Consider the following 27,880-nt stretch of genomic DNA (forward strand, 5'->3'; position numbering starts at 1 on the left):
CCGCGGCCGTGACCACTACCCGGCCTGCCCTGCGGCAAGATGGCGGTCTGAAGGGAGTGGGCAGCGGCAGAAAGTTTGTTGTGGGATTGGAGTAGTCGGGCCGGGAGTTTAGACTTGTAGGAGATCATGGGGACACCAACATGGAGTTGGGACGGAGGAAGGACTAGCACCGGGGTTAAGAAGAGGAAATGGAGTGGTGGAAGGTTGGAGGCGGAGAGAAAAAAAGGCGATAGGAATGGAGGGGAGGGGGCCTAGATTCCAGTGGTAGCCCTGGGGCAGGGGATCCGAGGCGGGGCAACCAGAAGTAGGTACGCAGCCCCGGAGAAGCAGAGTCACGAACTGGAGCGGAACTTCTTAGCGGAGAGTAAAAAGCCTGGAGTGTGGGGCGGAGGCCCGACCGTACCAGGCCGGTGGGAGCGGAAAGGGGTCTTTTCCGTGGAGGAGGAGAGTAGGGAAGGGGGGAAGAGAGACTTAAGGATGTTGGGCAGGTTTGGTAAAGAGGGAACTAAAGCCAATCAAATGACCATCTTCTAGACTTAGATCAGCCTTTTCACAGTTCTTATAGCAGCATCTGCCCCAATTTCAGCTGAAGACTCAGGGGCCCCAGGGACTGGAAGAAATCACAATACTTGGAAAGAAGAAGAGGTAGCGACTTGCCCCAGCTCAACCCCAGAGCGGGTAAGGTGGCTTCCGGTGACAGGCTGGCATGCTCCCTGGGAGCGGAGCAGGATGCATGGGCTACGAGTGATGCTGAAAATTATTTAATCTGAGAAGGGCACTCTTCTATAGAGGCTGCCCTTTGCCTGTGGTCCCTAAGTTAATGTTCTCCTTAGATCTCACGCTGATTTTTGAGAGTTGGGTGTAGAATTGAGCTGTGTATGCCTTCACCTGTGCAGGCGAACGTGGGCAAGAGCATAGAGATCAGGCTGAAAGTATTTGAACACATCCCTGTCACAAGCAGTGCATTCATGCTCACTGTATTTTCTTTGATCTCCCCATCACATCTTCAGTTTGGTATCCTGCCGGAAGTGGAGACTTGTGGGTGTCAGATGGTGGGGAGTCATAAGAAAACAAATTTCTGGTGGTGTTCGCTAACCATTTAGGTACCTGCTGTCACCAGTTCCTGAATTCACTCTTGCAGCATGTCTGTCTCTTTTGATCGTTTCTTTTGGTAAGAAGGGCTTGTTAGTGTTCTTTGGGGGGTGTGGATTTGGTGGGTAGGTGGGGTCAGAGAAGGGCGGGAGGCAGGTTGGGATTAGGGAGGAGAAACCCAGGTCAGTTTATGGTAAGAGGTCAAGCTGACTGGGGTAAAGCTCTGCGAACATTTTTCACATGATTCTGTCCCTGAGACACTTGATTTTGGAGAGCTGCTTTACAACCTGGACCAGTGTGGTGATGGAAGGAAAGGATTGTAAAACTTGCCCCTTTCTCCTCTGGTAGTTTTCTTCTCTTCCTTTATATTCTTCCCATCAAACCACATTTAAAAAAAATCAGTTTCATTAGCAAAGCTAAGCATGGCTTGAGAGATAGTGGACTTAGGTTTGGAGAAAAGAGAAGGGGTCTGGAGCTACAGAGTGCTGTGAGTATGGTCCTCACTTCCTTTGATGCCCTGTGGTTATGCCCAAGCCAGAGTTGGGAGCATGCTTCTTACTGGAGCCTGTTTCAGGGCCAGCATCTGCTCCATGATTGGACTGGCAAGTCTGGTTTGATCTAGGACTCCGCACTAACCATCTCCTGCTCCCCACTCTCACCCCATCCCTGCCTGCAAAAGGCTTACTCCAGGCAGACCAATCCGAATCACTGTCACTAGACTAGCTTCAGTGCCTTCAAGTATCTGAAGAACTGGTGTTATTTAGCTGTGACTTCATTTCTAGAAGGTTGAGAAACTTCTCTTTCTGCGAACAATTTGTGGATGTCCCTAGGAAATTGCGATCAGCAGGGACAGTGTGGTGAGCGCACATAGAGATTAAGAGCACTGACTCTGGAGCCAGATTGCCTATTCAAATCTGCACTTTGCCATGTGTAGCTCTGTGACCTTTAGAAATTGCCCAGCTCACTATGCCTCAGCTTTCTTATCAATCAAATGGGGATGGTAAGATTACCTATCTCATAGGGCTGTGTGAGGGTCAAATAAGTCAGTATATTAATGTATTTAGAACAGTGCCTGACACGCAATATGTATTTGTTGTTATTATACTAGTCAGATCTCAGCACTAATTTCTGCTTCATGATTGAACTTGGTGTCTCTCTGTGGAGGACCTGTACTGGTTTGAGCTGCTATCCTGATGTTAAGGAGAAGAGGCACAGCTTTTGGATAGTATAGATTTTGTGTGTAGTGAGAATATCCTCGTTAAGCTATTTAAAGTGATGTTTAAATGCCAGTGATTTCCTGTTTGAAGCTGTGAGGCTGCAGAATTATCTAATTTGCAGTTGAGTGATAATAATAATAATAGTGTTTATTGAGCACATTCTTTGTGCTTGGCACTATTGTAAGTGCCTTACCTGTATGAAGTAATTTAATACTGTTAGTATCCCCATCTTACAGATGAGTAAATAGAGGTGCAGAGTGGTTAAGTAATTTGCTCAATGTCACCTAGCTAGTAAGTGGCAGAGCTGGGATTTGAACCCAGGCAATCTGGCTTCAGCAGTTGAGCCTTTTTTTTTGCATCTGGTATGAAATTAACTTTTAAATATGCCTACTGGCAATGTGTGTCTCGTTTGCTTGTAATGATGGTTAGATGTATACCCATATTGTAGTAAAATATTTTTTGTTTAAAAAATGTTTTAGGAGCTGAGCTCTTCATCTCAGCTCTCTCCTTCCTCTCAGAGATAATAACTGATGCAGGGATTGGTGAGGGAGCGCCCTGTGCCATGTTAGCCAAATCTGGACTCTCTCTTTGTGATTCAACTTGGTGACTGTGCTTTGGAAAACCTTGGGCTGGGTTGGGTGAGCAGACAGTTACATTGGGATCCATTCTTAGCATGCATTAAAGGTGTGGGTGTGGGTGTTAGTTAATGTAGATGTAAATATAAGGCTCAATCTGACTATGATTACTGACATGAGCAGTTGAAGTAGCCATAGTGTTAAACTCATAGACGGTCTGGGTGCATCTTTCTTTTAAAAATAAAAAGTAGCAAACTACACAGGGGGGAAAATGTGGCATTTTAGACAGCTCCCTCCGTCTAACGTGAGAGGAAAATGGAAAGTAAATGTGCTTCTGCTGAAGCTTATGTTGTTGAGGAAGGCCCTGTTGCCGAGCCCAGTCTCTTTCCTTTTAACAGGCAGGAGACCCGTGTGCAGCCTTGGGGCAGAGGTGTACCCAAGGGTTGATTGACTGGCTTTCCTTTGCCCTGTATTTATGACTTACTCTTCCCCTCCTTCTGAGTCATGTCCTGTCTATTTAACACACCCTCGGGGTCCATCTTTTTCTTCAGTAAATGACTCTCCATTCTGCCATCAGGGTTGGCACGCGCCTGGTGTCGGGGGCTCAGGACTTGCCCTGGGAATTCTGCCGCAGCCCTGTGATGAGCTTTTCTGTCTGTTGTGGCATGTGTGATTTTGAGAGTTAGCATCTGTGAGTCTCTGCTCCCCTCCTCCATCAATAGAGGAGCCACGTATCTCAGGATAATGTGCTTTATCTTGACTCGTGCTTCGGTCAGCATGCTGAAACGTGTTATCTCCATAGAGTACACCTTTGTGTTTTGGTAGAAGTCCTCAGACTTTCTAGATTCAGGTCACATTTTAGCAAATGATTGAACTTCAGGGTGAAGCCTGATAGATTTTGAGCCGATTCTCTCCCTTTAGCATTTTCTTTTTGTTGTTGTCTAAATCAGTTTCTTCTCATAACACCCCATATTCATGTATTATCTTTGAATCGAATCCCTTCACCTCCTTCTCACCACCATATTTTGAGTGCCGAGGACCTGTGGGTAAACTGGGCCTTCATTTCTTCACCTGGATTCAGCCTCTTAACAGCTCTCTAAATTTATCTCATTCTCTGTAGCTTCTGGGCCTTTGCACAAGCTGGTCGTGCTGTCTGGAATGCAGACATTCCAGACTCCCTTTACCTTCCTTATTGCTCTTGTGGTCTCAGTTTAAATGTCACTTCCTTTGGGATCCCACCGCCCTTTACTGTCCTTCTGTGCTTACTTCTATTTTGGCACTTAGGCTGCATTGTAATTGCCTGTTTACTTGTCTGACTCTCACAAGACTCTAAGTGCCTTGAGAACAGATACTGTCTTACTATTGTATTCTAGCATTTAGGATAGTGCAGGGCACAGAAGAGGTGCTTTATAATGCTGTGGTGCATACAGATGAATGAAATGTGGGCAGTCTCTCCCTACTCTACCCTACTGCTCTAAAAATTATTTTCCTAGGAAAAAAACCAATGTCTCTGCGGCTTCCCTGGTGGTGCAGTGGTTGAGAGTCCACCTGCCGATGCAGGGGACGCGGGTTCGTGCCCCGGTCCGGGAAGATCCCACATGCCGCGGAGCAGCTGGGCCCGTGAGCCATGGCCGCTGAGCCTGCGCATCCGGAGCCTGTGCTCTGCAACGGGAGAGGCCACAACAGTGAGAGGCCCGCGTACTGCAAAAAAAAAAAAAAAACCCACAACAAAAAACCAATGTCTCTTCCCTTAGAAAGGCCATGGTTTCTCCCTTGTTTGGGATAAAGTCCACACTCTTTAACGTGGTATGCAAAAAGCACTCTGGCCCAAATTAAATTCAACCCTCTGGCCTGAGTTGCTGTCACTCTGCTTCATTTGTCCTGTATTTCCTTGCTCCTGAGTTTCCTACTGCTCCTGAACCTTTTCTAGACATCCGCTTACTTTTTTCTTCTTGCTTGTGCACTTCACTCTCCATAATGCTCACCTCTGTCTCTGAAGCTCTGCTCATCCCCTGAGACCCAGCTTCTCTGTCTCCTCCGATGAGAAGACTTCCCTGCTTTCCTTTCTGCCTCTTGGTCCCCACAGCACTTTGAACCTCTGTCCTGGCACTTACCGTGTTGTGTGGTGAGTCCTCTGTTTACCTGTCTGTCTCTTTCACTGAGCTGACCCTGTAGAGGAGGCACCCTCCCTGATCATGGGGTGGGGGTGGGGAGATAGGGGAGACTGGGAGGGTGGGGGTGAGGGGAGTTGGAAGTGGGGTGAGCAATGTGGTAGATAGAGTCTGATTTTGGAGCTGGGTTTTAATCCCGACTCTGCCCCTTACCAGCTGTGCGACTTTGGGCAAGTTGCTTAACCAGTAGGATCACTGGTCTTGTCCCCTATAAAGTGAAGGTGACATTACCTTTTTTGCAAGAGTATTGAGCATTAGAGATAATGAGTACACAGCCTGTAGCAAGGTGCCTGGCATATGAAGGATACTCAGTAAATATTTGTTAAATGAATGAATCCCACTTTGGAAAACTCAGTGGATAAGAAAAGGCTTTGTTTTTATTCAAGGTAGAGTAAGCCTTTTGATTTTTGCCAGGTAGCCAGGAACATTTCTGAGATGGGAGTAAAATTGAGAGAGTCTCCTTTTTTGTGATGAAGCAACAAAAGAGGTGAGATTGGGTACAGCATCAGTGTGCAAAATAAGATTGTTGAGGCTTCTCCCCATCTGTTATGTTGAAACAACTCCTTTGATGGACTGTGACATGCATGCAAGATTGATGATGACCTTGGTGGGTACAGGTGGGGGTGCGTAGGTGGTGGATTTGTAAGATGGTACAGAAAAACCCGAACGCACTTTTTGGTCAATCCAATAGTTAAGGCTGGGGATGACTGGATGGCATGTTTGATGATCCATATTCCCCGGTGTTTTGTAGACTGAAAAATGTTGGGTGAAGCTGATGGAACACATCTAGGCATTGAGGAAGCCAGACTTCTTGTCCCAGTTTTCTTACGGCTTCGATGATCTTCTTGTGCCACAGAACAGGCTTAACTCAGGTGCTCCCCAGAAATGGGGTGGAAGCTAAGGGTCGCTGTCCATTCTTTGCCTTTTTGTTTTTGGTATCGTTGATGGGAGTAGTTCTTCGGGCACCAGTTCTGAACAAACACCAAAGGAATTTGTTTCCAGAAGTCTAGACCTCTTAATTGTATAATGCCAGGTGGTGCTCCAGTGTGAGTTTACAATCAGAGGAAGATTTGTCTGGGTTCTCGGGAGGGCAACCTTTTTGTCTGGTCCTAAAACCCCTGCCCCAGCCAGGTGCCTCTCCTTTTTGCTCTGAGAGCACTCATCACACTATGATGCAGGGGGGCAGTTAACCTGTCTCTCCCCATCTAGGGGCAAGATCTTTCTTTGAAGCTTCTTAGGGGCAAGGTCATTTATTGAAGGCTGAGCGTTTAAGTTAGACTGTACATAGTAGGTGCTGAGCAGCTCTGGTTCCTGTGTGACCCAACCCAGTCCTTCCTCAGACTAAAGCAGATAAGATCTATCTGGCAAAGCTTTTTGAACCCTCAGGAAGGAAGGTCCTGCATAAACAAACGGTGATAGTATTAACAATCGCATTACTAATTATTTTCCAGGGTTGAGTTAATGTGGTTAAATGATCTTCCAGGTGCTTGGCTTCAGCTGTCTCCCTTTTCAGCCTTATGTTCTAATCACACATCCCTAAGCCAGCAGGAAGGAGTTAAAAGAGGAATCGAAGTACACACAGGTGTATTTTCTTGCTTAATTAGCATCTTCTAAAAGGTCTTTGGTTGCTGGCATCCTCTTTGTTATTCATTAAGCTCCTTTTAGTGCCCACTGTAACCTGCTTGCTTTTCTGTTGTATCACTGGTCCTGTCTTGGTGGGCTCCATGCTCACAACCAGGACTTACTACAGCCTTGTTAGTGTCTAGATGAACTAAAAGGATGAAACCAGCAGGCAGAAGTGGATTGAAGGAGTTTTCCCCAGGCTCTACCCCTCATCCCTCGGTGTGGGGTGCACACTGCAATGTGGCATATCTTCCTGATGGCATCTTGGCAGGAGTAATAAGCTGCATTGTATGTTAAGCAGATTTGAGAGGAGATTGGGTGAGCCAGCTGGACTGGATTGTGTTGTGTGCTTTTAGGCTTCAGAGGGACTGAGTCCATGAGTAGAAGAGTGAGAACTTTGCTTGGTCTATCTCGTAAGTGCCAACTGTCTACTAGGTGACATTTGGAATCTATAAAGGACATGGCCTCCTATTTGTGAAGAGCTTCTGTGCTCTCACAGTAAACTGTGGCAGGGATCTCCCTGAGGGTAGGGACTGCTTTTTGGGAAGTCAGCCTAGACCCGAGAGCCCTGTGCTTCCACTCAGCCAACCAGAGAGATAGAACTCTGTGCTTATCGCCTTGGGTACTGAGCAGTGGCCTCTTTGCACCTTCCCAGGTAAGCCAAGTGGGGAATTCAATCTCAGAAGTCTGAGGGTCTTTAATTAGGGCAGAATTGTAGTCGCTTTCCTGTGGCTCCCTGGAGAAGACAGCTTTCCAGGCTTTGCACTGGAATTGGATATGGAGGGTTCTGTCCCAGTGTGTCTGTGGCCTTGGGCAGGTCACTTGTCCTCTCTGTCGCTTCAAAATGGGAGAACTCCACTTGTTCCGTGGGCCTCACTAGGCTATAAGGATCAAAGGAAGTATAATGGAAGGGACAGCACTTCCAGAATGGTAAAGCACAGTACAGATGGAGGGATTTTGTCCGTTTGTTGAGGAGCTGTATGTTTTCATCATAAACATAATGTATGTCCTCGTTTAAAATACCAACCATACAGAAAAGTATACAAAATTAAAAGTAAAGTAAAAAGACCTTTCCTTTCTTCCCCCACTGCTCCTGTCTAAGCCTTTTCCCAAAGATAGGGAACTACTGTTAACCATTTATCATGTATCTTTCTAATCATTTTTGTGTCCTTCCAGACATTCCCCATCGTGTATCGCCTGTAAAATAAACAAAACTCGATAGTAATACATACTGTTCTCCAGCTTGCTCTGCCCTCCTAACAGTTAACCCCCGGGGGGTGAGGGTGGGAGTGAGTCCCTCCCTGTTGGAGCCTTTGAGGAGCCTGATTGCAGCCTCCTGCCCAGCCTGGTGCATTCCTGGGGGCTGGCTCCTTGGGAGGATGGACCAACTTTCCTGGAGGCTCTTGCCACAGCGGGCACCCTGCTTATCTCTGAGGGATTGTCTTTTATTCTGGGATGAAATTTTCTGGCAGGAGTGCCCTTGAGTGGGAACCAGGATGGGTGCAAGCGTGATGCGGGCATCAACACTCTCGCCTCACGTGTTTCTCTCCTTCACTCCTCTTTCATCTTTGGCTGGGAAGGGAGTAGAATTACCTGATTTCTCAACCCCTGTTTTAGTGCAGAGAGTCTCCTCTAGTTCCTGAAACCTTGGATTAGCCAGGTCACTTGCTGCTCTACCTTTCAAAAGCAAACCAGACCCAGCTGGTGTTTATTTATTTATTTGTGTGTGTGTGTGGTGAGGATTCGGAAGGTAGCCTGCCCGTGGCCATGCTTCCTTGCCAGTCCAGCGAAGAGGTCAGAGCCCACAGGAAGAGTTGTCATCTTCTCTGCTTCTCTGCTAGATGGTTATCTCTCCCTTCATGGCCTTTTGACCTCTGGGGCTGTCAGAGCGATGCGGGGAGCCCAGTGAGGAGGCAGTTGGGAAGCCTGTCGGAGGCTTCTCCTGCCTGTGTTTATTGTTGGCCTGGGCTTGGGAGAAGGCCAGGCCCATATGTGGGGCCAGGGTGGTCTCTGTTCTCCCCTTCCTTCCCCGAGTCATCTCATCATCTGCAGGCCTTTCAGACAGAAGGGCTTTCCTGTCCTGCTGACCCAGGGGTCACATCTTGGGTGGGGGTCTCTGGGACTCCACTGCTGTGGCACATTTGCCTTGAGATCTCAAAGCCGGGGTGTGTCGCTTCCCCTAGGTGGTTCTGGAGGCTTTCAGGAAAGAGTGTTCCTTGGGCTAGCTGTGTGGGAACGCTAGCCTTTCTGGGCATTGCTCATTCTGAGGGGGTGAGGTAGTCCCTCTCGGGGTCTGGGGAGCCTGGCTGTAGCATAGCCCTTATCCTTGCTCTTTGGGTCCCCCTGGCGCCAGCTCACTGGGAAGCATCATTCCCTGGCCCTTTCAGAAACTGAAAGGTGGCAGTGTGTCACCCGTTCCTTTGACTGGCTCAGCTGGCTGGGGTGCACACTGCCCCATTGTACTGGGCTTTCCATGCAGCTCTTGTTGCCAGCCTCCGGTCCCTGGGCCAGTTCTCTCCCAGCCCCTTTCTTTGGAGCCCGTGGGAGGTGGTGGGGTGAACTCTGCTGGCACAGGCCTGGGCTAGGTGGCAGCTGCAGCTGTGGGTGGCTTTGTTCTTACAAGCAGCTTTCAGGGCTCTAGTGCAGCCTGGCAGCAATGTTCCGGGAATAGGTGAGACAGGGGAGCTTCCCCCTGGTAGTAGTGCCCCGTTCCAAAACGGCAGTCCTCTCTTTCTGTTGACCATCCCTGGGGTCATGAGCTGGGCTCACTGCTATACTTTCAGGAGGCATGCTTTCTAGAGTGGAGAAAGCCCCTGAGGGTCTGGTGGTAAGTCTGGGGGAGTGTCCCTGTCAGGAGAGTGCAGTGTGTACCCTCAGGCATCCTGCAGCTTGGCAATCCTTCTGCTCTCTCTTTGCAGCTCCGGAGTTGGGCTGCTCACAAACCAAGCTGTCTGTTTGTATGGAGTGCCTGGAGGGCGTCTGCCATGAGTCTGTCGCTAACCGTGCTAACCAGGAGAGCTGGCTGGTTGGGGAGAAGACACTAACCCTGTGAGTCTGACCTGGGCCAGCTGAGGGTGCCGCCAGCCATGCCTCTCTTCTCCCTTCCTCCCCCGGCCTGTGCCTTCTCCCCGTTGCTTACATCATGCCATCTCCTCTGCTCGCTTGTCCTTACTACTGAGTTCCCTCCATTTTCCCAGTCTCCTTGCTGTGGGTGGCGCTGTGCATGGGCACCTGCCCATCTGCTGCTGGACTCTGCCCCTCCTTCTCCCTTTAGTTAGTACCATGGCTATCAGTTCTCCCTTAAAACAGAATGGTTAGCATTTCTGTTTAATCTGCTTTTAGCACCGTGGAGTTTGAGAACATCCCTCAGTTACCATACTGTTGGTTTCACGCCTCAGAGACAGATGGAACGAGAGTAGGAAGGGAATTTTCTGCTAGACCGGATAGTTTCCTCCCTTTATCAACAGGGGAAGATGGTGGGGATTCCCTGGTGGTTCAGTGGTTAGGACTCGGCGCTTTCCCTGCCGTGGCCTGGGTTTATTCCCTGGTCCGGGGACTAAGATCCTACAAGGCCTGCGGCGGGGCCAAAAAAAAAAAAAAGAGGGGAAGATGCTGTCGCCATTATTCTCATCCCAGGGTACGAATTGAATTTAGGATCAATTGCAGGTTCTTCTTGGGGGTGGGGAAGTTGAGAAAAACCTTGGCCTGGCTGTGGGAAATTGCCTGGGCAGAAGAGTGAAACTACTTAAACTGAAAGCTGGAGCCCAGAACCAGAGATGTAGCTCCCATTGGTGACCGTGGCTCTGGGAGGTGGAGTGGGTGGAGTTAGTCCGCCCACCGCCTTCCACGTCTGGAGCTTCACGGGGACTTTAACCTAAAAGAGCTGGGAAGGGCGGCTCAGCCAGAGGGGGAAGGACCTGGCTTTGGACTCCACAGTGGGCCTAGGAGAGGCCTTGGCCTCAGCTTGCCATGGAGAAGCCCCCGACAAGCTCCCACCTCCCTCCAGGCTTGGAAAGGAGAAGGGGGTTCCAGAGGTAGCAGGAAGGCCGATTGCTCGGGGCTCCCTGGTGTTCTGCATGGGTAACTCTGTAGACAGACACCGTCTCCAGCCTCTGGAGGCAGTGCAGGGTGGGGTGGGCTGGATGGGGGAACTTGAGACCTGGAGGTCCTCTAAGTGGATTCTGTTTCCCTTGAGCCAGGAGGGAGATGGCAGGGAGCTGCCTGTGACCATGAGGTGTAAGTGTGTAAATGAGAGAGGGGGTAGGTGCTGCGTGGATGTGTAGGGACCCTGAGTAGGGAGGGAGCAAGCTGGAGGGCTTTATGGCTTGGCTGTGACCAGGAGAGCAGAAGGAGCGTGGAGTGGAGGGCTGATTCAGGGCCACCCTCGCTTTGCGCTTCCTTAGGAGAGGGCATGGGGACTAAGGTCAAGTGCTGCTTATGATCCTGGGGATTTTTTGGCCCTCCCTTTGGGTGGGGGTTGGTTTGCTTGGATCATCATCATCAGTAGTCTTCAGCCCCTTTGTTCCTGTCAAGTGTTTTCTTGAATGAGAGGCCAGGTGGATAGACTTGAGGTATTTGCTCAGGTGGGGATCCAGGTCACCAGCACTAGTTCTGAGGCCTCAGGATGACTTTGGGGCACAATAATTCCCACCCATTCTGGCTTTTAAAAACCTGTCAGTCTGTTCTGCTTAGAGCAGGCGGGGGGGCCAGGTCAGGGCCGCAGGCAGCATGCCCCAAGAGGGTGAGGTTGAACTTGCCCCGAGGGGTGACAGGCCTGCCTGGGGGAGGGGCAGCAGGGCTGGTCTGGGCACAGACTGGCATCTTCCAGCCTTGTCATCAGCCCAGAGCAGAGCCTGCCTGGGCCCCACCTGTGCTCTGCTGGCTGCTTGCCTGCCACGCGCCCAGCATCGCTGAGGGCTTTGCTTAGGTATCTCAGGAACAGCTGTGCCGGAAACTGGGGGCCTGGTGTGGGGAAGGCTGAACCCAGCCTGCTTTGGTCGGATCGGCTCACTGTGCGGCTGTTCACTGACAGTCGAGGTGGAGAGGAGCCATACTGACTGGGAGGGGGGGGTGGTCCTTGTGGGCAATCTCAGGGGCCCCTGCTGGTTATAGGGCTGGCCCTTGTAGGGTGGTGGTTTGTGTTTCTTGGGCCTCAGCTGGAGGCAGAGCGTGGATTTCAGAGGCTTGAGAAGCAGCTAGATATGTATGGCAGGAGTATGTCCTGCCCTGAGAGGTGCAACTTCCTCCAGGCCTGTAGTGTTCAGAGACTACATCAGGGCTCACAGCTGAGGACGATTTCCGCAGGGGAGGCGCTAGTCCCTGTGATCAGATGTTCCTGTTTAGCGGTTGATTAGGGGCTTCAGGAAGGGCCCATATTTGTTTTTATTATTTATTTATATCCTGCTGGGTTAAGGTACCATACAGCACAGCTGGAGTATTCAGAAAAAGGGCCGTTTTCCTTTCATTTTAAAAGCAGCAGTGATTGCTAACGTCCATTTGACTTTCTTTGGGTGAATTACGAAAGAAGAGCTTTAATGGTTTTTGTGGTGAGGTGTGTGCCTTCCCTGATGCAGAAGGTTGGGTTCATTGGCCCCTTGAGGTCCTTCACTTGCTTGATTCAGTGACGGCTGGGAGCAGAGAGACATTAGTAAGTTCAGAAATGGTCTGAGCCCAGAGGAACTGTTGGGACCCTAATTTCTTGAAGAGAGTGTGGGTGATGTGGGGAGCTGGGGAAGCAGGCGGTGTCTCTGGGCAGGCAGCTGAACTGGGCCGGTGGACAGGGTAGTGCAGAGCTTGGGAGCTAGAGGAGACCTCCAGTGGGGGAGGGCAGAGTTTGAAAAGCCAAAGAGCCAGACCTATTTTGGATTCAATCCTGTCTCCCTCTGCTGGGCCAGTGTTGAGGGGGTAGCCTCTGAGCCCTGAGCAGAGAGAAAGCTGGATGCTGGGACCTCCCTTCCTCTCCTGCACTGGTGACTTTGCCCTTGGGCAGACCCACAGAAAGGATGGCAGAGGGAAGTAACAGGGCATCCTTGGCTCTTGGAATTGAACCTTTTGCTGTTGCCTCTGTGGGTGTTTGCAGGGAATGGGAGAGAGGATAGTGGTTTGGAGATAATCTGAATTCTGAAGAGGTTTCTCCTTATCCTACTCCGCCTACAGCAGCGTCCCTGACCTCGATGGAGGCCCCAGGTCACATACCCACACTCTCCGTATCCACGAAGGGGAGTGGGTAGGAGTCCCATCTCCTGGTTGGAGAGAGATGCTTGGCAGATGTTTTGTCCTTTGATTAAAGGACACTGCTCAGCCAGCTCCTGGCACACATTGCTCCTTGTATCTGTCTCTGATACATGCTCTGCTCAGCTGTTCAGTGGGTTCACAGTGCAGGTTCCCTGTGCGTGCCGAGTCCCATTTCTAATGAAAGTAGACTTTGTTCTCTGGAGGTAGCTAATCATGCCCCGTGGGCTGTAATCAGAGAGAAGGTATTTCATGCAGGGCAGGCGGTAACAGGCGGCCTGAGCTGACTGGCAGATTGCAACATGACAATTACGAAGCTATCAACACCCCCCCACGCCTCCGCCCCAGCAGATAGGGGGTTGAGTCTGTCCTCTGAACTGATTCTGAGTAACTGAAGAATGAATACTATGCAGGAGAGGAAGGAGGAGGAGGAGTTAGGTGGGGTGGGGGCAGTGAGGAGAGCTGCTTTCCTTTCTCACCTCACCTCCACGAGATGGGAGGGTTTACTGCTGCTCTGGGTGTCTTCCTCAGTCGTGCCTGCAGGTCCAGCCCGAGGAGCTGCAGACCAGACTGGGTCAGCCAGGGGTTTTAACTTAGGCTTCAGCCTTTCTCCCAGAGCACAGCTGTTCTTGTAGTACAAACCCAGCATGTGATCTGGTAACCCACATCCTGAGTCATCTGCGTCCAATTCCTTGAAGCTCAGGTAGTTTGTGGTGAGGGATGGGAGTGGGATTCTTCCCTGTCAATTTCTAGAACTTCTAGAAGACTCTTTTCTCGGAGGTGCCCTGGAGCCAGCTCAGCATCCAGAGGCCAAGAGGACCCAAAAGGCCTTGTTTGCTCCTTGTGGCGCATGGCACATTCTGAGTTGTCCAGCTTTCCCTGGGGGCCTCTTCTTCTTGACATGGCATTGGGAGTCCTCCTTGGGCTGCAGCACTCCAAAGCAACCTGGGAATCTTGAGGTGAAGGAGATCTGGCCAGTGGAGGCTGCATCTAGTAGCTGGGTCTTCCTGGAGGGACCACTCTGCTGCCTTCCAGCTCATCTTTCCTCTTCTCCCAGCTTGTGGACCTGCTGTTCAGCTGCTTCTTACTTTGTTCTGCAGTGCACCTGGCATTGCTCTCACTCCTGGGTCTGACCTTCCCTGCAGTGCTTCCAGTCAGGGACAACAGCCTGCCAGGCGCATCGAGTCCCTGTTCAGTACTGGAATTGTGGTCCCCTATGGGCTGGATCTGGGGTGCTTAGCAGATCTCAGGAGTTGGAGCCAGGGCCCCAACAAGCACTGGAATTTATGGACATGGGGCAGGGGGTGGCACGGACTTTTCCTCATGGACTTGTGTTGGGGTCACTGCAGGCTCCCTGGTCGACTGTCTCGCTAGTGGGCATTGTCTTCTGCTTCCCCAGTTGGGAGTCGTTTCCCTCCCTGTGACTCTGACACATACGAAAAGAGTATTCTCTGGCTGGGAGAGAGAACCTCGCATCACCACTATCATTCATCCCATAGTCCGAGCCTGCACTTAACGATCCATCTCACTGCCAGCCACATCCACACTGTCTGTCCCCTCAGCAAGCCAGATTATCTTGCCGTGAAAGCCTGGGAATACGTGCTGTGGGGCCGTGAGGTCAAGATGAGGCAGGATGAGCTTGTAGGACATGTGATGGTTAGAGCTGGGCCAGTAGGGTATGGAGTGAGACCGCTCTCTCCTCACAGGTAGAATGACCAGTTACCTGGGCCTGTCAGTGTCCTCCCTGCCCACCCACCGCCCACACAGGTGTCCCAGTACCTAGAGGACAGTGTGGGCATTGGCAGGAATAGGGAAGACAAGAAGCTGAGAATAGAGGGGGTATATATAAAGGGGCCTGCAAGGAGAAAGGGCTACTGAGCTGAGTGGGGAGCAGGTGGGGAAGGGAGGAGGGACCTGACTTCTCCGCAGAGAAGGGGAGAAGGCAGAAGCCAGCTCTGGATTTCCCGGGAGCTCTTGGCTACCTGTATCTCTTACTCCTGCAGCTCTGGCTCTTTCCTCTTTTGTAACTCATATACACCCCCACGCTGAGACCCCCTGACGATCAGAACCCAGGTGCCCAGGCTGGCTTGGGACTTTTTGGGCCTTTCCCCTGGGCTGGAGGAGCTCCCACCCAGGGTCCCACCGGAAGGGTAGCCCTGGGGAACCTGTAGGGGTGACTACACCTCAGGAATGTGCTGTCCCTTCAGGCCTGCCCGGATTCCTGCGCGTGGAGTCAGCCCGACACGGCCTGCTGCAAGTGCCCTGTGGGGACCCACTCTGCCTCACTATCAAAGGGCTGGGGTGGCGGCTCGTGCCTGCTGCCAAGCCCCACAACCCCACACCAGAGGCCAGGCTGCCCAGACAGAGGAGGGAGGCCACTCCTGCTTCCCGCCCTCCCCGCCCCCTCACGGTGCTTCCTGCCTCAGGCCCTGTTGGAATATGACAGGAGTCGTGGCCAGGGCATGTCCCAGCAGCAGGAACACACGCTTTAGCCCGCAAGGCTTCCCTCAGCCCCAGCTCTGGTGAGGTGGATGGCGGCCACGAGATTGTTTATGCCCAGAAGGCCACCTGAGGTTACTGCCTCCATTGGTCCCTGTGGTGGCTGCTGCCCCCATGCTGCAGCCCAGCTCATTACAGGTGGGGGAGAGGTCAGAACCCCAAGAACCTGGAGGGGACCTCAGAGGTCACTCAGTCCAGCCACCTCTGTGCAGATGACAGATTTATCCAGTGAGGAAAGGACTTACCCAGGGCCACACTGTGTGTCAGACACACCACTGAGCCCAGTGGAAGCCAGGCGTCTCAGCTCCTCAGACTGGGGCTTTCTACACAGGGTTTTGCAGCCTAGGCACTATTGACATTTTGTGCTGATAATTCTTTGTCGTGGGAGGCTGTATTGTGCCTTATAGGATGTTTAGGAGCACCCCTGGCCTCTACCCACTAGATGCCAGTACCACCCACCCCTGGTGTGACAACCAAAAATGTCTTCAGACGTTTGCCAGATATCAGGGGTCGGGGGAGGAGGGGGCGGGGGAGACCAAAATAACCCTGGTCGAGAACCATCATTGCGCTAAAATGCTCCTTTTTCTGCTTTTCTCCTGGACCTACCCCTCCTCATCACACAGTCTGTTCGCCACCATTGTTCACAGAACTAGGTGTTTGGGCTCCTTCTGGAAACATTGCCAGGAGCTTTTTCCCCCAGCATCTTCTTGAGCCTCTATTAGGCTTTTTCCTGGTGTTCTCTTCTGCAACCCTTGTCCCCCAAATCTCTTAGCTGTTTCTAGACTCTGAGAGGCCCGGGAGATGAACAGGACAGATGTGAGGTAGGATAGGGACAAGACAGGACCAGACCTATCCCGGAATCAGGCATGTGATAAGCTGAGACCATGAACACACACACAGACACACATGTGTCTCCTCTGGGCCTGGACAGAGCTTTCATGGGGAGCCCAGTGCTTCCACTCTTGTCCAGCTCTCCCTGGCGGGTACTGACAGACAGGTGGCTGACACCTGGTTTCCACTTTCTTCCCTTCTCTGGTTTCAGGAGCTATTGGCTAGAGGAAGTGGCGGGGCTGTGGGATGCGGAGAGCCGAGGGCTGACTCCTGGACAGCGGAACAGAGAGAGCTGCTGACAGACGGACGGTATGTTCCTGCTGAGGCCTGCACCCCCCACTGGGTTCCCTCCTGGGGAGGCTGGCAGGTGAGGCGGCAGCAGGCAGCCCTTCTTGGTGGGGGCTGGTGAAAAGAGTGGTGGAGGCCAGAGAGGCTTGACCTTGAAGGCCCTTAAGCTTGGTGACCCCCTGGAGGAGCTCAGGTTGGGAACGCATCTCAAACCCTTACTTTCTGGTTACGATTTTTATTAAAGCTAACATTTATCGAACATTTCCTGAGTGCCAGCTACCGTTGTTAGTGCTTTACATAATCGTTAAAACAACCCTGTGAAATTGGTGGCATTCTCAACCCAGTTTAGAGTTGAGGAAACTGGTGCTTGGAGAGCAGCTTTTTCTCTGAGGCTGCTTTCCGAGCCCACAGGGGCGAGGGGTGGGCTGCTCCTCGGGCCCAATCCATACTCCCTGCACCCAGTCCCTGGACCCTGGCTTCCTCTCATCTGTTCCCCCTGGACCCGGGCCCCCATCCAGCACGCCCCTGACCCATGGGCACTGACACACCAGAGTCCAGCCCTTCGAATGACCCCAGCAGCAGCCCAGGCCTGTCTGCCTGCCTGGTGGCTCCTACATGTCCTCTTTTTTTCTCAGTTCAGAGGCCTCTTGCCACATCTCTGAGCCTCCTTCCTTGTTCCCCTCAGCAGGTTGAGGAGCTCTCACCTCCCAGAATGACCAGTGCAGCCCCTGCTAAGAAACCCTACCGGAAGGCACCACCTGAGCATCGGGAGCTGCGGCTGGAAATTCCTGGCTCCCAGCTCGAGCAGGAGGTCAGCAAGAGTGGTGCCCCTGCCCTGGCTGGCAGATGCAGGCCCCTGAGGCGGGGTTCTGGCTGTCCTGAGGGCACATCTGGTCCCACCAGTTGGGGTGAGGGTGTGGCATTCCTGGTACACACTTGGGCTCTCAGTTGCAGCAGTGCTGGTGGCAGCCATGTAGACTCATAGGGGACAGCTGTGACACACGTCCATGTGTCCAGGACATGTAGCTCAGCAGAAGTGATCCCATGCAGTATTGTTTTTCGTGCAAGAGGCAGCCCACCCGATAGAGGGGTGCTAACCTGCCCGGAGGCCAGGACTCTGGTCCTCCACTGCAGCCCCTCTGGGGGCCATTAGGAAGCAGTGCTCCAGCGACTTCCCCAAGACTAGCTGTTCTTTGCTGTCCCTGAAAGTCAGGCCCTCCTCCAGCTTTCCTTTTTCTGGCTGACACTTATCAAATACGTGCTCCCTGCTCGGAACTGCATTAGATTCTTAGGAGGGCTTCTTCAGGCAACTGCAAAGCATTCTCCAGGTCGGTTTTCCTCCCTCGTTCAGCTTACTGCAGGAGGAAACGAGTGCTGCAGTTTATTCATCTTGCTTCCATGTCTCTATCCTGTTGCAGTGCGTGAAACACATTTAAAGAACTTGAGAGATGGCCAGCACGTGCCGAGCATCAGGCATACCATGGCCCACTCTGGTCACATTCACGGCAGAAATGCCACCCATGACTTGCCCATTTTCAGTTCAGGAAACATTAAATTAAAAGGCCAGATATTGTGCTAGGTGCCACCCACTGGGCATTCCCCTGGTTTTGTAGATGAGGCCACTAGGGTTCAGCAAGATTAACATAACCAGGGTATGGTACAACAGGATCAATCCAGGTGTCAGTGGCTCCCAAGTCCATGGTCTGGGCCACCCACCTCGTTGTCCTGCCTGTGATTGGCATCCTGAGGCAGTCAGGCCAATCAGATGCTGCTTGATGTTTCCCTCCTGTCATAGCACGGGTCTGCTCTGCTTTGCGCTTGGCGGAGCTCTGGCTCGTGACCAACGTGGAGGCTTGAGGAGGATGCGGCAGGAGGGTGAAAGCAGAGGACGCTTTACTTGTCTCAGTCAGGTTTAGCCCAGAGGCTCTCCTTCCCCCACGTGCTTGTATTTCCCAAGCCTCTGTGAGGGCCTGATTCTGCCCTGGGGACCAGAAGGGCTTTGGCAGAGCTCAGAACCCTACTCTAGCTCACCTGGCTTCATCACTTTTCTGGAAAGTCTTGGCTGTGCCTGCAGGGCCCACTAGGAGCCCAGTGAACAGCTGAGAGGCTCTCTTTAGCCCTGGGAGAGGTAGCATGGGTACCAGGGCTCATTTGCAGTTGGCTCTAGTATTAAGAGGGGTTGGAGCTAGTATGGATAAGGGTGAGGGTTGGAATCTGGTTGGCATGGGAGAGAGTAGGCTGGTCCAGGTGTTACTGGATTGCCTCTATCTGTGGGGCCCCGCAGCCCACTTCTGCTGTGAGTGTCTCTGGGCTTCAGACATGGCCGTTTCCAGGGCTATTTGGAGGGGGTGGGGAACAAGCAGGAGGCCAGTGGTCCAGAGCTGAGCCTCAAGCTTCTGTTCTTTTGTGCCCAGGAGCCCCTGACTGACACGGAGAGGATGAAGTGAGTATCTGCTGCCCGAGAGCCTGCCCTGCCTCAACTCTGCCCCTCTTAGCTGCAGGCGAGGCTGTTGTTTCATTTGGGCTTTTCCTTGGATTAGGTAGAGGTAAAGGTTGGGGTGGGGTGTTTTAGGGACTCTGGGAGGAGGCTTGAAGTTTGGGATATTCCTTCTGGAAAAAGAGGTTTATTCCATGGGCTCCAAGAGGACCTGGCATCAAGGAGGTGGATGGCTCTGAGAGGCCTGCTCTTGCCAAAGCTCCCTTCCCCAGCTCCTGGCCCTCCTGTGCCAGCTGCCTCCCCGCAGCCCTTTCTGTCAGCTACGTGAGGCCTCTGCAGAGGAGGGCAGCACTGGGCTGGGTTTCTAAAAGATGAATAATGGAGCAGCCTGATTGTGCAGTGGGGAAACTGGAGCTGGTGGCTTGCTGGCCAGCTGGCTTGGGCTGTAACCAGAGACAGACTGGGAACTGTAGCCCCTGCAATTCTGTCTTCTCGTTCTTCTGCAGTGAGGGGGGCAGACTGTCCTCTCCCATCCCCTCTGCCCCTCCCAGCCAAGCTGTGATCTCAGGGCCAGCAGGCCTATGGGATACGCTGCCCCAGACTCAGGCTGAATCTCAAGGAGTTCCCTGCCCACAGCTACCTGTTCTCACGTCACCCCTACTCCTTCCTTCCTGAATCCATCCTGGAACTCTAGGGTGGCCCTTCTATCTCTGATGCCCCTCTGCCCTTGACCCCTCACCCTACCAGGCTTTTGCAGCAGGAGAATGAGGAGCTTCGCCGGCGCCTGGCCTCGGCCACCAGGCGCACTGAGGCCCTGGAGCGCGAGCTGGAGATTGGGCAGGACTGCCTGGAGCTGGAGCTGGGCCAGAGCCGTGAGGAGCTGGACAAATTTAAGGACAAGTTCCGCAGGTGTGGGAACGAGGGGCCGGGACACACATGCACGCATCTCCCTGTTCATAGGAGGGAGCCCGGAGAGGCTTCAGAGATCATCTGATTCTGATGCGAAAACTGAAGTTCTGGGAGGGGCACTTGCCCAAGATCCCTTATGAAGGAGGGGATGAGCAGGGTCTGAAGAACAGGATCTTGATCCAGGGGTCTGCCTTGTGTCCCTCTACAGGCTGCAGCACAGTTACACAGCTTCCCAGAGGACCAACCAGGAGCTAGAGGACAAGCTGCATACGCTGGTAATCTGTCCAGGAGGGCAGCTTGGCTGGCGCTGTGCTCACAGGATAGCAGGGGCTGGGACTTGCCAGGGGACTGCCATCCTGCCCTGGGCTCGGGGAGGGGGTGGGCCGTAGTGGGGAGGGGCCCGCAGTGTGCTGTGAGAGTCAGGACTGTCTTAATGCTCACACTGTTTCTCTTCTCTCCTCGTCTTCCCTCATGCTGCCACCGTTGCTGCCGCACTCTCCTCTCAGGCCTCTCTTAGCCACAGCTGGATTTTTGCAGTTGCGTCTGAGTTTGTGTGTTTTCTCCCTTGCCCTCGCCTCCTCCTCAGCTGAGATCTGGGATTGCTGGGGCCCGGCCATTGCCCTCTGGCCACTCCTTTCCTCTTCCTCATGTGAGGCCTGTTCAGCAGTCAGTGCCTCCCTCCTGGGGGACAGCTGGGGAGCCTGTTCTTGGCTTGGGCAGAGTTACTGATTGATGTCACCACTGAATGCTCACAGCTTCTTGGCTGCAGTGGGCAGCAAGCCCTGGCCATTTGCGGGAAGCGGGCCTGTGGACCCAGTCCATGAGCTGAAGATCAGAAGACTGCTTCTGAGCCTGCAGCTCCCTCCCTCTCAACTAGATAATCTCACAGGCACCCCCAGCCGCCACGCAGCCCCACTCCCCACCTCCTCCCGCTTCCCAACCTGATCCTGGAAACAGCCACAGGCAGCATCGGCTTCAGCCCCTGGGTTTGCACAGTTCTTGCCTCTCAGGTACCAGCTGCCTCGCCTGGTGTGTAGAGCCCCTTGAGTGCCCTCCAGGGCCGGGCAGCTCTTAGACTGCTCTGTCCCGGCCTGGGCAGCTGTCAGTCATGCTCAGAGAGCCCCCTCCCCACAGCCAGCCTGGACTACAGGAGAGGTGTCTGGTCTCCTTCTGTCTGTCCATCGTCTGTCTCTGTGTGCCTTGGCTGCCCTAGCACCTGTGGCTTCCTGTGTCTCTGGGCCGGGAAGAGGGGGGAGGGGAGGGGAGAAAGGGCTGGCTGGGGTGTGGGCTGGGTTCACTGTGAGTCTTGTGCCTCAGATCAAGAAGGCTGAGATGGACAGGAAGACACTGGACTGGGAGATCGTGGAGCTGACCAACAAGCTGCTGGATGCCAGGAACACCATCAACAAGCTGGAGGAGCTCAATGTACGGTCACCTCGGGGGCCTCCCTGCCTGTGCTGCCATGTCCTGGCCCTGCCCTGCTCCCCTGGGCTATGCCGGGCTCTGAACTGCGTCTGTGTCCACAGGAGCGGTACCGGCTGGACTGCAACCTGGCTGTGCAGCTCCTGAAGTGCAACAAGTCTCACTTCCGTAACCACAAGTTCGCTGATGTGAGTGGGGTACTCTCCCTGCCAATGCCCGTCTGCCCTTGTTAGGATGCCTCCAACTCCAGTTTCTACCTCTCTCTGTCCTCTCCTCATACCTTCAGCTCCCTGCTTTCTGCTTTGCCTTCTCCTCGCCTCCCTGTGTCCTCTGAAGCCAGTCAGCTCAGCCGCTGGTTGGTGTCCTGCATGCTGTCAAGGGCCCGTCACTAGGGGCAGAGTGGGGACTGGCCCTGTTGGTATTTCTGGAACAGAGACAGGGAGAGAGGATCTCAATTTCCGGATCCCATGCAGGAAGGAGGGGGTTGCCAGAGGTATGGGCCATAAGAATAATTGAGAGGGGCCCTTGCTCCAAGGGGCAAACCCTAGACCCCAGCACTCAGGCTCAAGGTTGATGGGGCCTACAGAAGGAGTGGAGGTATTTCTAAGGCTTCTGGTCAATACTGATTCTCAAGCTTGTGTCTGGTTTGGGCAGAATCTACCACTGAGATGGGGAAGTTAGACGTTTGAGAGCATGTGGGCCTTAGCACCAGTTCTGGGTTCAGATCCTGGCTGTGTTAATCAAAAGCTTCAACTTATTTTATCACTACCGAGCCTCAATTTATCTGCGAAATGAGGATATACCTTTGTGTGCTGCGGAACAGGTGATAGCAAAGTGCCCAGCACACGGGGGACCTTATATGTGGCAGCCGTCATATTTGCCCTGAAGCAAGCTGTCTTAGGCTGGGCTCATTCACGTCTCTCTTTCCTTCTCTCGCTCCTTTACCCCAGCTGCCCTGTGAGCTACAGGACATGGTTCGGAAACATCTGCACACTGGTCAGGAGGCTACCAGCCCGGGGCCTGCCCCCAGCCTGGCCCCAGGGGCTGTGGTGCCCACCTCGGTCATTGCCCGCGTGTTGGAGAAGCCGGAGTCTCTTCTGCTCAATTCGGCCCAGTCAGGCAGCGCCGGGCACCCCCTGGCTGAGGATGTCTTTGTGCACGTGGATATGAGTGGGAGTGACCCAGGTGACCCAGCCAGCTGCCCAGCTCCGGGAAGCCCCATCCCCCAACCCAATGGGGAGTGCTGCTCTCTGGGCACCGTGGGGGGCTCCCCAGAGGAGGAGATGTCCCTGCCGGCCTTTGAGAAGCTGAGTCCCTACCCCACCCCGTCTCCACCCCACCCGCTGTATCCTGGCCGCAAGGTGATAGAATTCTCTGAGGATAAGGTGCGGATTCCCCGCAACAGCCCCCTGCCCAACTGCACTTACGCCACCCGCCAGGCCATCTCCCTGAGCCTGGTGGAGGAGGGCAGTGAGCGAGCCCGCCCCAGCCCAGTGCCCAGCAGCCCTGCCTCGGCCCAGGCCTCCCCGCAGCACCAGCCCAGCCCCGCCCCCCCGGGGCTCAGTGCCCCAGCCAGCTCCGCCAGCTCCGAGGAGGACCTGCTGGCCAGCTGGCAGCGGGCATTTGTGGACCGCACTCCGCCCCCAGCCGCTGTGACCCAGCGCACAGCCTTTGGACGTGATGCGCTCCCTGAACTGCAGCGCCACTTTGCTTTTGGTCCCGCTGGCGGAGATGAGGAGGTGCAGGCACCTTCTTCCCCACCCGGTGAAAGTGGGCTTTTGCTGCCAACAGAAGCTGACCCTGGCTTTCCCAGAGAGGAGGAAGAGGAACAGCTGAACCTGCCCATCAGCCCCGAGGAAGAGCGCCAGAGCCTGCTGCCCAGTGATGGTGGCACAGAGGAGGAGCCTGGCACTCCTCGCACTGAGGGCAGGGCCTGGGCACTCCCCAGCTCCAGCCGCCCCCAGCGCAGCCCGAAGAGGATGGGGGTGCACCACCTGCACCGCAAGGACAGCCTGACCCAGGCCCAGGAGCAGGGCAACCTGCTCAACTAGGGCCCTGCTTGCCTTCCTGCCACTGCTGCACGGGGACTGCAAAGGTGCCCCAACCCTCGCAGCTCAGGGTCCCCACCTAGCCCAAGCCCTTGGCCTCTGCTCCCTGTGCAGATAGGGTCAGGCTACACCAGGCCTTTCGCTGCACTGACTGTAACTGGTACCAGCTTGCCTCATGGTTTTTCCCTCCTGGAATATTTATTCTCCAAAGGTAACATGCAGCTGGGGCTCATGACCTTTCTTCCAGTCAGCCCAAATTGGTCTGTTCTGGGGAGCTGAGGGGGTTATTACATCAGTGTTTATCCTCCATCCTCCCTTCATATCCTCCAGTTTTCTATTTTTATCTGGCAGGGGTTGGGGGGAGGAGGGTCATTGGGATTATTAACCTCTAATTTCAGTTTTCACCTGTTGCCCTCTCCCCCCAAATCCTCTGCACGAGCTGTTGCCTTCAAGGGCCTGGCACAGCAGGCCCTCGGGGGGATGATAGAGAGGACTGACTCAGGGCTCCCCTCAGCTGTTTCCTTCCTCCCTCTGGAAGGGAGTAGAGGGTGGGATTCAGGGCCCTCAAGCTGGGTTCTAGGTGTATCCTGGTCCCACTCCCAACCTTGGCTCTAGACTGTTAACTCCCAGCTTTGGGAAATTTTCACATCAATAACTATTTTAAAATTAAATAAAACTATTTTACTGGTATGGCCTAATTTGTCTATTAATGACCTTCCTTCTGCCCTTATTCTCCCCATTCTTGAGTATTCCCAGTCCTAATCACGTCCTAGTCTTTTTGCTGCTGACTGACCCCTACCACTGTTCTGCCTGGGGCTTCCCTGGGCACAGAGCATCAGGTGGAGGGAGAGGGTGTACCTCAAGTAACCCCGGCAGGGCCCCTGAGTCTCTCCTTGAGGTAGGGTCCAGCCCAGCTCGGGGGGGCTCTTTACCTCAGTTACGATCCTTACAGGGCCTGTGTAAGGTGTCACCCCAGAACCCCAGGTCCTGTAAGTCAGAGACCTGAGCCAGACCTGTTTGAGACATTTGGGGCCAGTGGACGCTGCCTGGAGCTTGGGCCGTGGGGTGGCACTGCCCCCTAGTGATGTCTAGTGGTAATTCCAATTCCTCCCTCGCTGCCAGCCCCCAGTGACCAGAGCCACACGTCAGGTTGTCGAGTTCATAAAATCTCTTCCGAGCCAGCGGGCTGCAGCCAAAGCTGCCAACAAGTCCAGCATTGCCTTGGGTTCCAGTGCCCCCAACGATTTTGTTTAGTCACAGCTTCCAGAGCCTCCCACCATGCTGCCAGGAGCTGCCAGAGCCCCAGGCACACCAACCCCCCACCCTCCTAAGCCCCAGGGCCTGACCCTGACATCTGGGGCAAAGTGCTGGAGATGCAAATGTAATGACGCGCAGAAGCCTGAATGGAGAGTCACATCTCCGTCTCAGCCAACAGACTGTCCCCTAGTCCTGACGTCATTAGCACCATCTGAGAGCTGGGATCTGTGGAAGGGCAGAGAGGTGTTCAGACCACCAGGCATTCCTCCGCTGGGGACCACAAATAGAAGTGGCCTGTTTCTCACACCCACTCTCCCTGGTCCCAAGCCTCTTTCAGACCTGACTCTGATCAACCCTTGCGGCTCTTACCACTGGGGCATATCCAGGAGCTACTGCCCCTCTGGTGGGCAGCAGGCTCCCGCCCTCTCTCTCGTTCCTGGGTGTCGCCAGCCCCTCCTGCCACCTCCTCCTCCTCCTCCCCCTCAGAGAGGAGGTCACAGATCTGCTGCTGCAGCTCCGGGCTAATGCTGTTCTCAGCCAACACCAGACTCCGCAAAGCTGTGGGGTAATTTTCCACCATGTCCAGCAGGGTCTGCGGTGGGGAAGAGTACGGAAAATGATGAACACAGTTAAGGCAGCTCCGGACTCCAACCTGCCACCCCTTCAGTATGTCCACAGACACACTGGCTAACCTCAACCCCTGGCCCATCCCCAAACATGAAGACTTCTCACCTGAGCTGACTGGTTGGTGAGCCCTGTACCCTCCAAGTCTAGGACCTCTAAGGTGCGGCTGGAGGCCACAGCTACAGCCAGCATCGCTGCCACATGGTCACCTGGGGAGATAGTACACGTGCACACACTCACCGGCATTCACAGGCCTGCTAACCCTTTCTCCCCACAGCATCCCCATTGCCCTGACAACCTCAGAATCCACCCCCAGGCCAGGAAACGCTGGCAACTGGTAGGTGGCCAGGAGGGGAGCATTGTGACTGATGAGTGAATGGATGAAGCAAGCCAGGCCCAGGGGTGGTGATGGATGCTCTGATCTACCTGTTGGTCATCTGGTCCTCAACACAGGCGGCTCCTCTACTTCCACCCAGAACCTCCCTTCTTTCCTCCGCCAGTGTGCTGGTTACCATGGCAACTGATGGTCCCAGGTTCTTGGACAGGGGTGAGGGGTGGTGAGAATCAAAGGGGGCTTTCTTGAGCCTCACCCAGAGGGTTGTAGTCCAGATTGAGGACGCGGACCTGGGAGCTGTGGGCCACGGCAATGGCGAGGCGGCTCCAGCCCTTAGGGGTGATGCCAGGGTTGGCGCTCAGCGTCAGCTCCTTCAAGCCTGGGCAGCATCATAGCGAGAAGCCAGGATGGAGAGGGTCAGGCCTTTCTCAAGCCCATTCCCCACCTGGGGATCTCTGGGGTATCCCTAGTGACTGAGAGCTACCCCACCTCCTCCACAGAGCTCCAGAGACATTAGCGACCCATGCCTTTCCTGCCCGCTGCAGCCTGGATTCCTGAGCCTCCATCCTGCTCAGCTCCCAATCCTTCTCCCTCCTAAGAGGATTCGAAAAACATTCTCACCCACACAGTCAGAGCCCTCATCTCTAGGCCATGCCCCCTGCCCTCTGCACTGAGCTTTTCATGAAGGCCACACTAGCCCATGCCCTCAGCAGGGCCCTGCTCACCAGACTTGGCCCCATCAGGGGGGAGAAGGCCACAGATGAGGTTGATGGCTTCATCACCCAGCATGCAGTCCCCCAGGTCCAGAGCCACGAGGGCAGGGTGGAGGGCCAGAGCTGGATTCAGCAAGGCCAGCCCCGCATCTGTCAGAGGGCTCCCATGCAGGCTGGGGGGTGAGACCAGAGAGCAGAGGTTACTGCAATCATCAGTCCTTACTGTAAGGGGGAAGGGGCGCCCTCCCTTATGGTGAGCTGTAGAGCTGAGGGGGACATTCAGTCACAGCACTTGGGAGAGGCCTTGGGAAGGAAAAAAGAAAATTCTAGACTCTTAAAAATGCAGTTAGAAGGGGAAAATTCGGTTTCTTTTCTGGGGCAGGGACTGGGATCCAGATGAGAACACAGAGAAAGGGTGTGTGGGTGGTGTTCTGGACAGAACATAGGGGCAGGGATCTAGTCCTCAGGGGAGTATTCCTTTTTGGGTACTGAGCAAGCTACCCCGGAGAAGTCAATGCGGGTGATTAGGTTGGGAGGTACACGGGTCCTGCCAGGAAGGGGTGGGTATCCTATATCATTTGGGGTGGGTCTGGTGTTCAAAGTCTGGAGGTGAGGCAGGGGCTTGGAGGGTGTTGTGGAGGCATGGGCAGAGGAATGAGGTGCGTGAATAGGGGTGAGAAGGTAGGCTGGTGCAAGCACAGGTACCAGAAGGTGTGCGGAGGAACAGGAGATGGCAGGGGGAGTGCGAGGAGGGGTGCGGTGCCCGGGACCCCTTTTAGAGGGAGCGCACTCACAAGAGGGACTGGATGGAGCGGTTGGTCCGCAGCGCCTCCGCCAGCTGCTTGATGCGGCTGGGGCTAGACACGACGCCCAGGTTAAGGTTGAGCTGCGCCAGGGACGTGGCCCCGGCCAGGGCCCGGCAGATGCGGCCGAAGTCGCGGTCGCAAAGACGGCAGCCGCGCAGTGAGAGCAGGCGCACGGCGTTGTCGCGCAGGCCGCGGCAGATGTCCCGCACTTCGGCGCCTGACAGCGGCTCCCCCGATATCTGGATGGAGCTGGGCAACATCGTACCCACGGCTGGGCCTCCGGGGCCAGGGCCCGGGCCGCGGCCGAGTTTGGCGGGGCCGCGGGCGGGGTCGGGTCCGGGGTCCGGGGTGGGGTCGCCGACGCAGCGGAGTAGAGGGGGAGGCAGAGGCACAGGCAGCGGCGGCGGCGGCGGAGAGGAGCGCCGGGGCCCGCGCGGGAGCCGGCCGGGATTGCGGAGGCGCCGAGGTCGCCGGCCGGGCTGAGACCGCGCGGCACCCGGGCCGGGGCGGACCGTGCCGTCCGTGTCTGGGCGGCGAGCCGGGGCGCGCGTTCCGGGGCCGGGCGGGCGCTGCTCCGCGCTGGTCTTCGTCCCTCGCGGTTACGGCGCCGGCTCAGGGGCCTCGGCTTAGGACGCGCGGAACCGGTCTCCGCTCGGAGGCCGCATCTGTTCCCTCCCTTCCTCCAGCCCCGCTCCCCCTACCGCCCCGCAGGGACAGCCCGAGGCGGGCAGGCGGGCGGGCCGGCAGGCGGGCAGCGGGTGGCGGGCGGCAGCTCGGGCTCAGGCTGCTGCGCAGGAGCGGGC

At 54.6% G+C, this 27,880-nt stretch overlaps 2 protein-coding genes across 14 annotated transcripts; one reads left to right on the forward strand and one right to left on the reverse strand.

The window, feature by feature from the left end:
- Positions 1-24,056, forward strand: TJAP1 (tight junction associated protein 1). 13 transcript variants are annotated; one of them, XM_030870623.3, is made up of 12 exons: positions 1-73; positions 587-678; positions 9,597-9,726; positions 16,451-16,548; positions 17,213-17,338; positions 18,942-18,970; positions 19,712-19,873; positions 20,082-20,148; positions 20,380-20,409; positions 21,191-21,298; positions 21,400-21,483; positions 22,246-24,056. In XM_030870623.3, the coding sequence occupies exons 5-12, from the start codon at positions 17,240-17,242 to the stop codon at positions 23,344-23,346; spliced, it is 1,680 nt and encodes a 559-aa protein (XP_030726483.1). In that variant the 5' UTR covers positions 1-73; positions 587-678; positions 9,597-9,726; positions 16,451-16,548; positions 17,213-17,239; the 3' UTR covers positions 23,347-24,056. The 13 variants fall into 13 exon arrangements, with proteins under 13 accessions (XP_030726483.1, XP_030726489.1, XP_030726481.1 ...); XM_030870621.2 differs by having other exon boundaries at positions 30-203; XM_030870629.3 differs by lacking the exon at positions 9,597-9,726 and having other exon boundaries at positions 2-73.
- LRRC73 (leucine rich repeat containing 73) lies at positions 23,544-27,859 on the reverse strand. Its single transcript, XM_030870636.2, has 6 exons — positions 27,066-27,859; positions 26,284-26,444; positions 25,815-25,937; positions 25,333-25,433; positions 24,970-25,192; positions 23,544-24,825 (listed from the first exon to the last, which is right to left on the reverse strand). Exons 1-6 carry the CDS (start codon positions 27,335-27,337, stop codon positions 24,755-24,757), a joined length of 951 nt encoding a protein of 316 aa, XP_030726496.1. The 5' UTR covers positions 27,338-27,859; the 3' UTR covers positions 23,544-24,754.
- Positions 27,860-27,880: the final 21 nt, after the last annotated feature.

The sequence above is a fragment of the Globicephala melas genome, chromosome 11, assembly GCF_963455315.2.
Source record: "Globicephala melas chromosome 11, mGloMel1.2, whole genome shotgun sequence".
NCBI lineage: Eukaryota > Metazoa > Chordata > Mammalia > Artiodactyla > Delphinidae > Globicephala > Globicephala melas.

Excerpts from the sequence above, each read along its gene's own strand:
- LRRC73 (XM_030870636.2), bottom strand. The coding sequence starts at position 27,337 with ATGTTGCCCAGCTCCATCCAGATATCGGGGGAGCCGCTGTCAGGCGCC. Across the intron at positions 25,938-26,283 it reads CCCTGATGGGGCCAAGTCTG|GCTTGAAGGAGCTGACGCTG; the intron begins GTGAGCAGGGCC and ends GATGCTGCCCAG. Across the intron at positions 25,193-25,332 it reads TCACCAACCAGTCAGCTCAG|ACCCTGCTGGACATGGTGGA; the intron begins GTGAGAAGTCTT and ends TCCCCACCGCAG.
- TJAP1 (XM_030870623.3), top strand. The coding sequence starts at position 17,240 with ATGACCAGTGCAGCCCCTGCTAAGAAACCCTACCGGAAGGCACCACCT. Across the intron at positions 17,339-18,941 it reads GCTCCCAGCTCGAGCAGGAG|GAGCCCCTGACTGACACGGA; the intron begins GTCAGCAAGAGT and ends TTTTGTGCCCAG. Across the intron at positions 18,971-19,711 it reads ACTGACACGGAGAGGATGAA|GCTTTTGCAGCAGGAGAATG; the intron begins GTGAGTATCTGC and ends TCACCCTACCAG.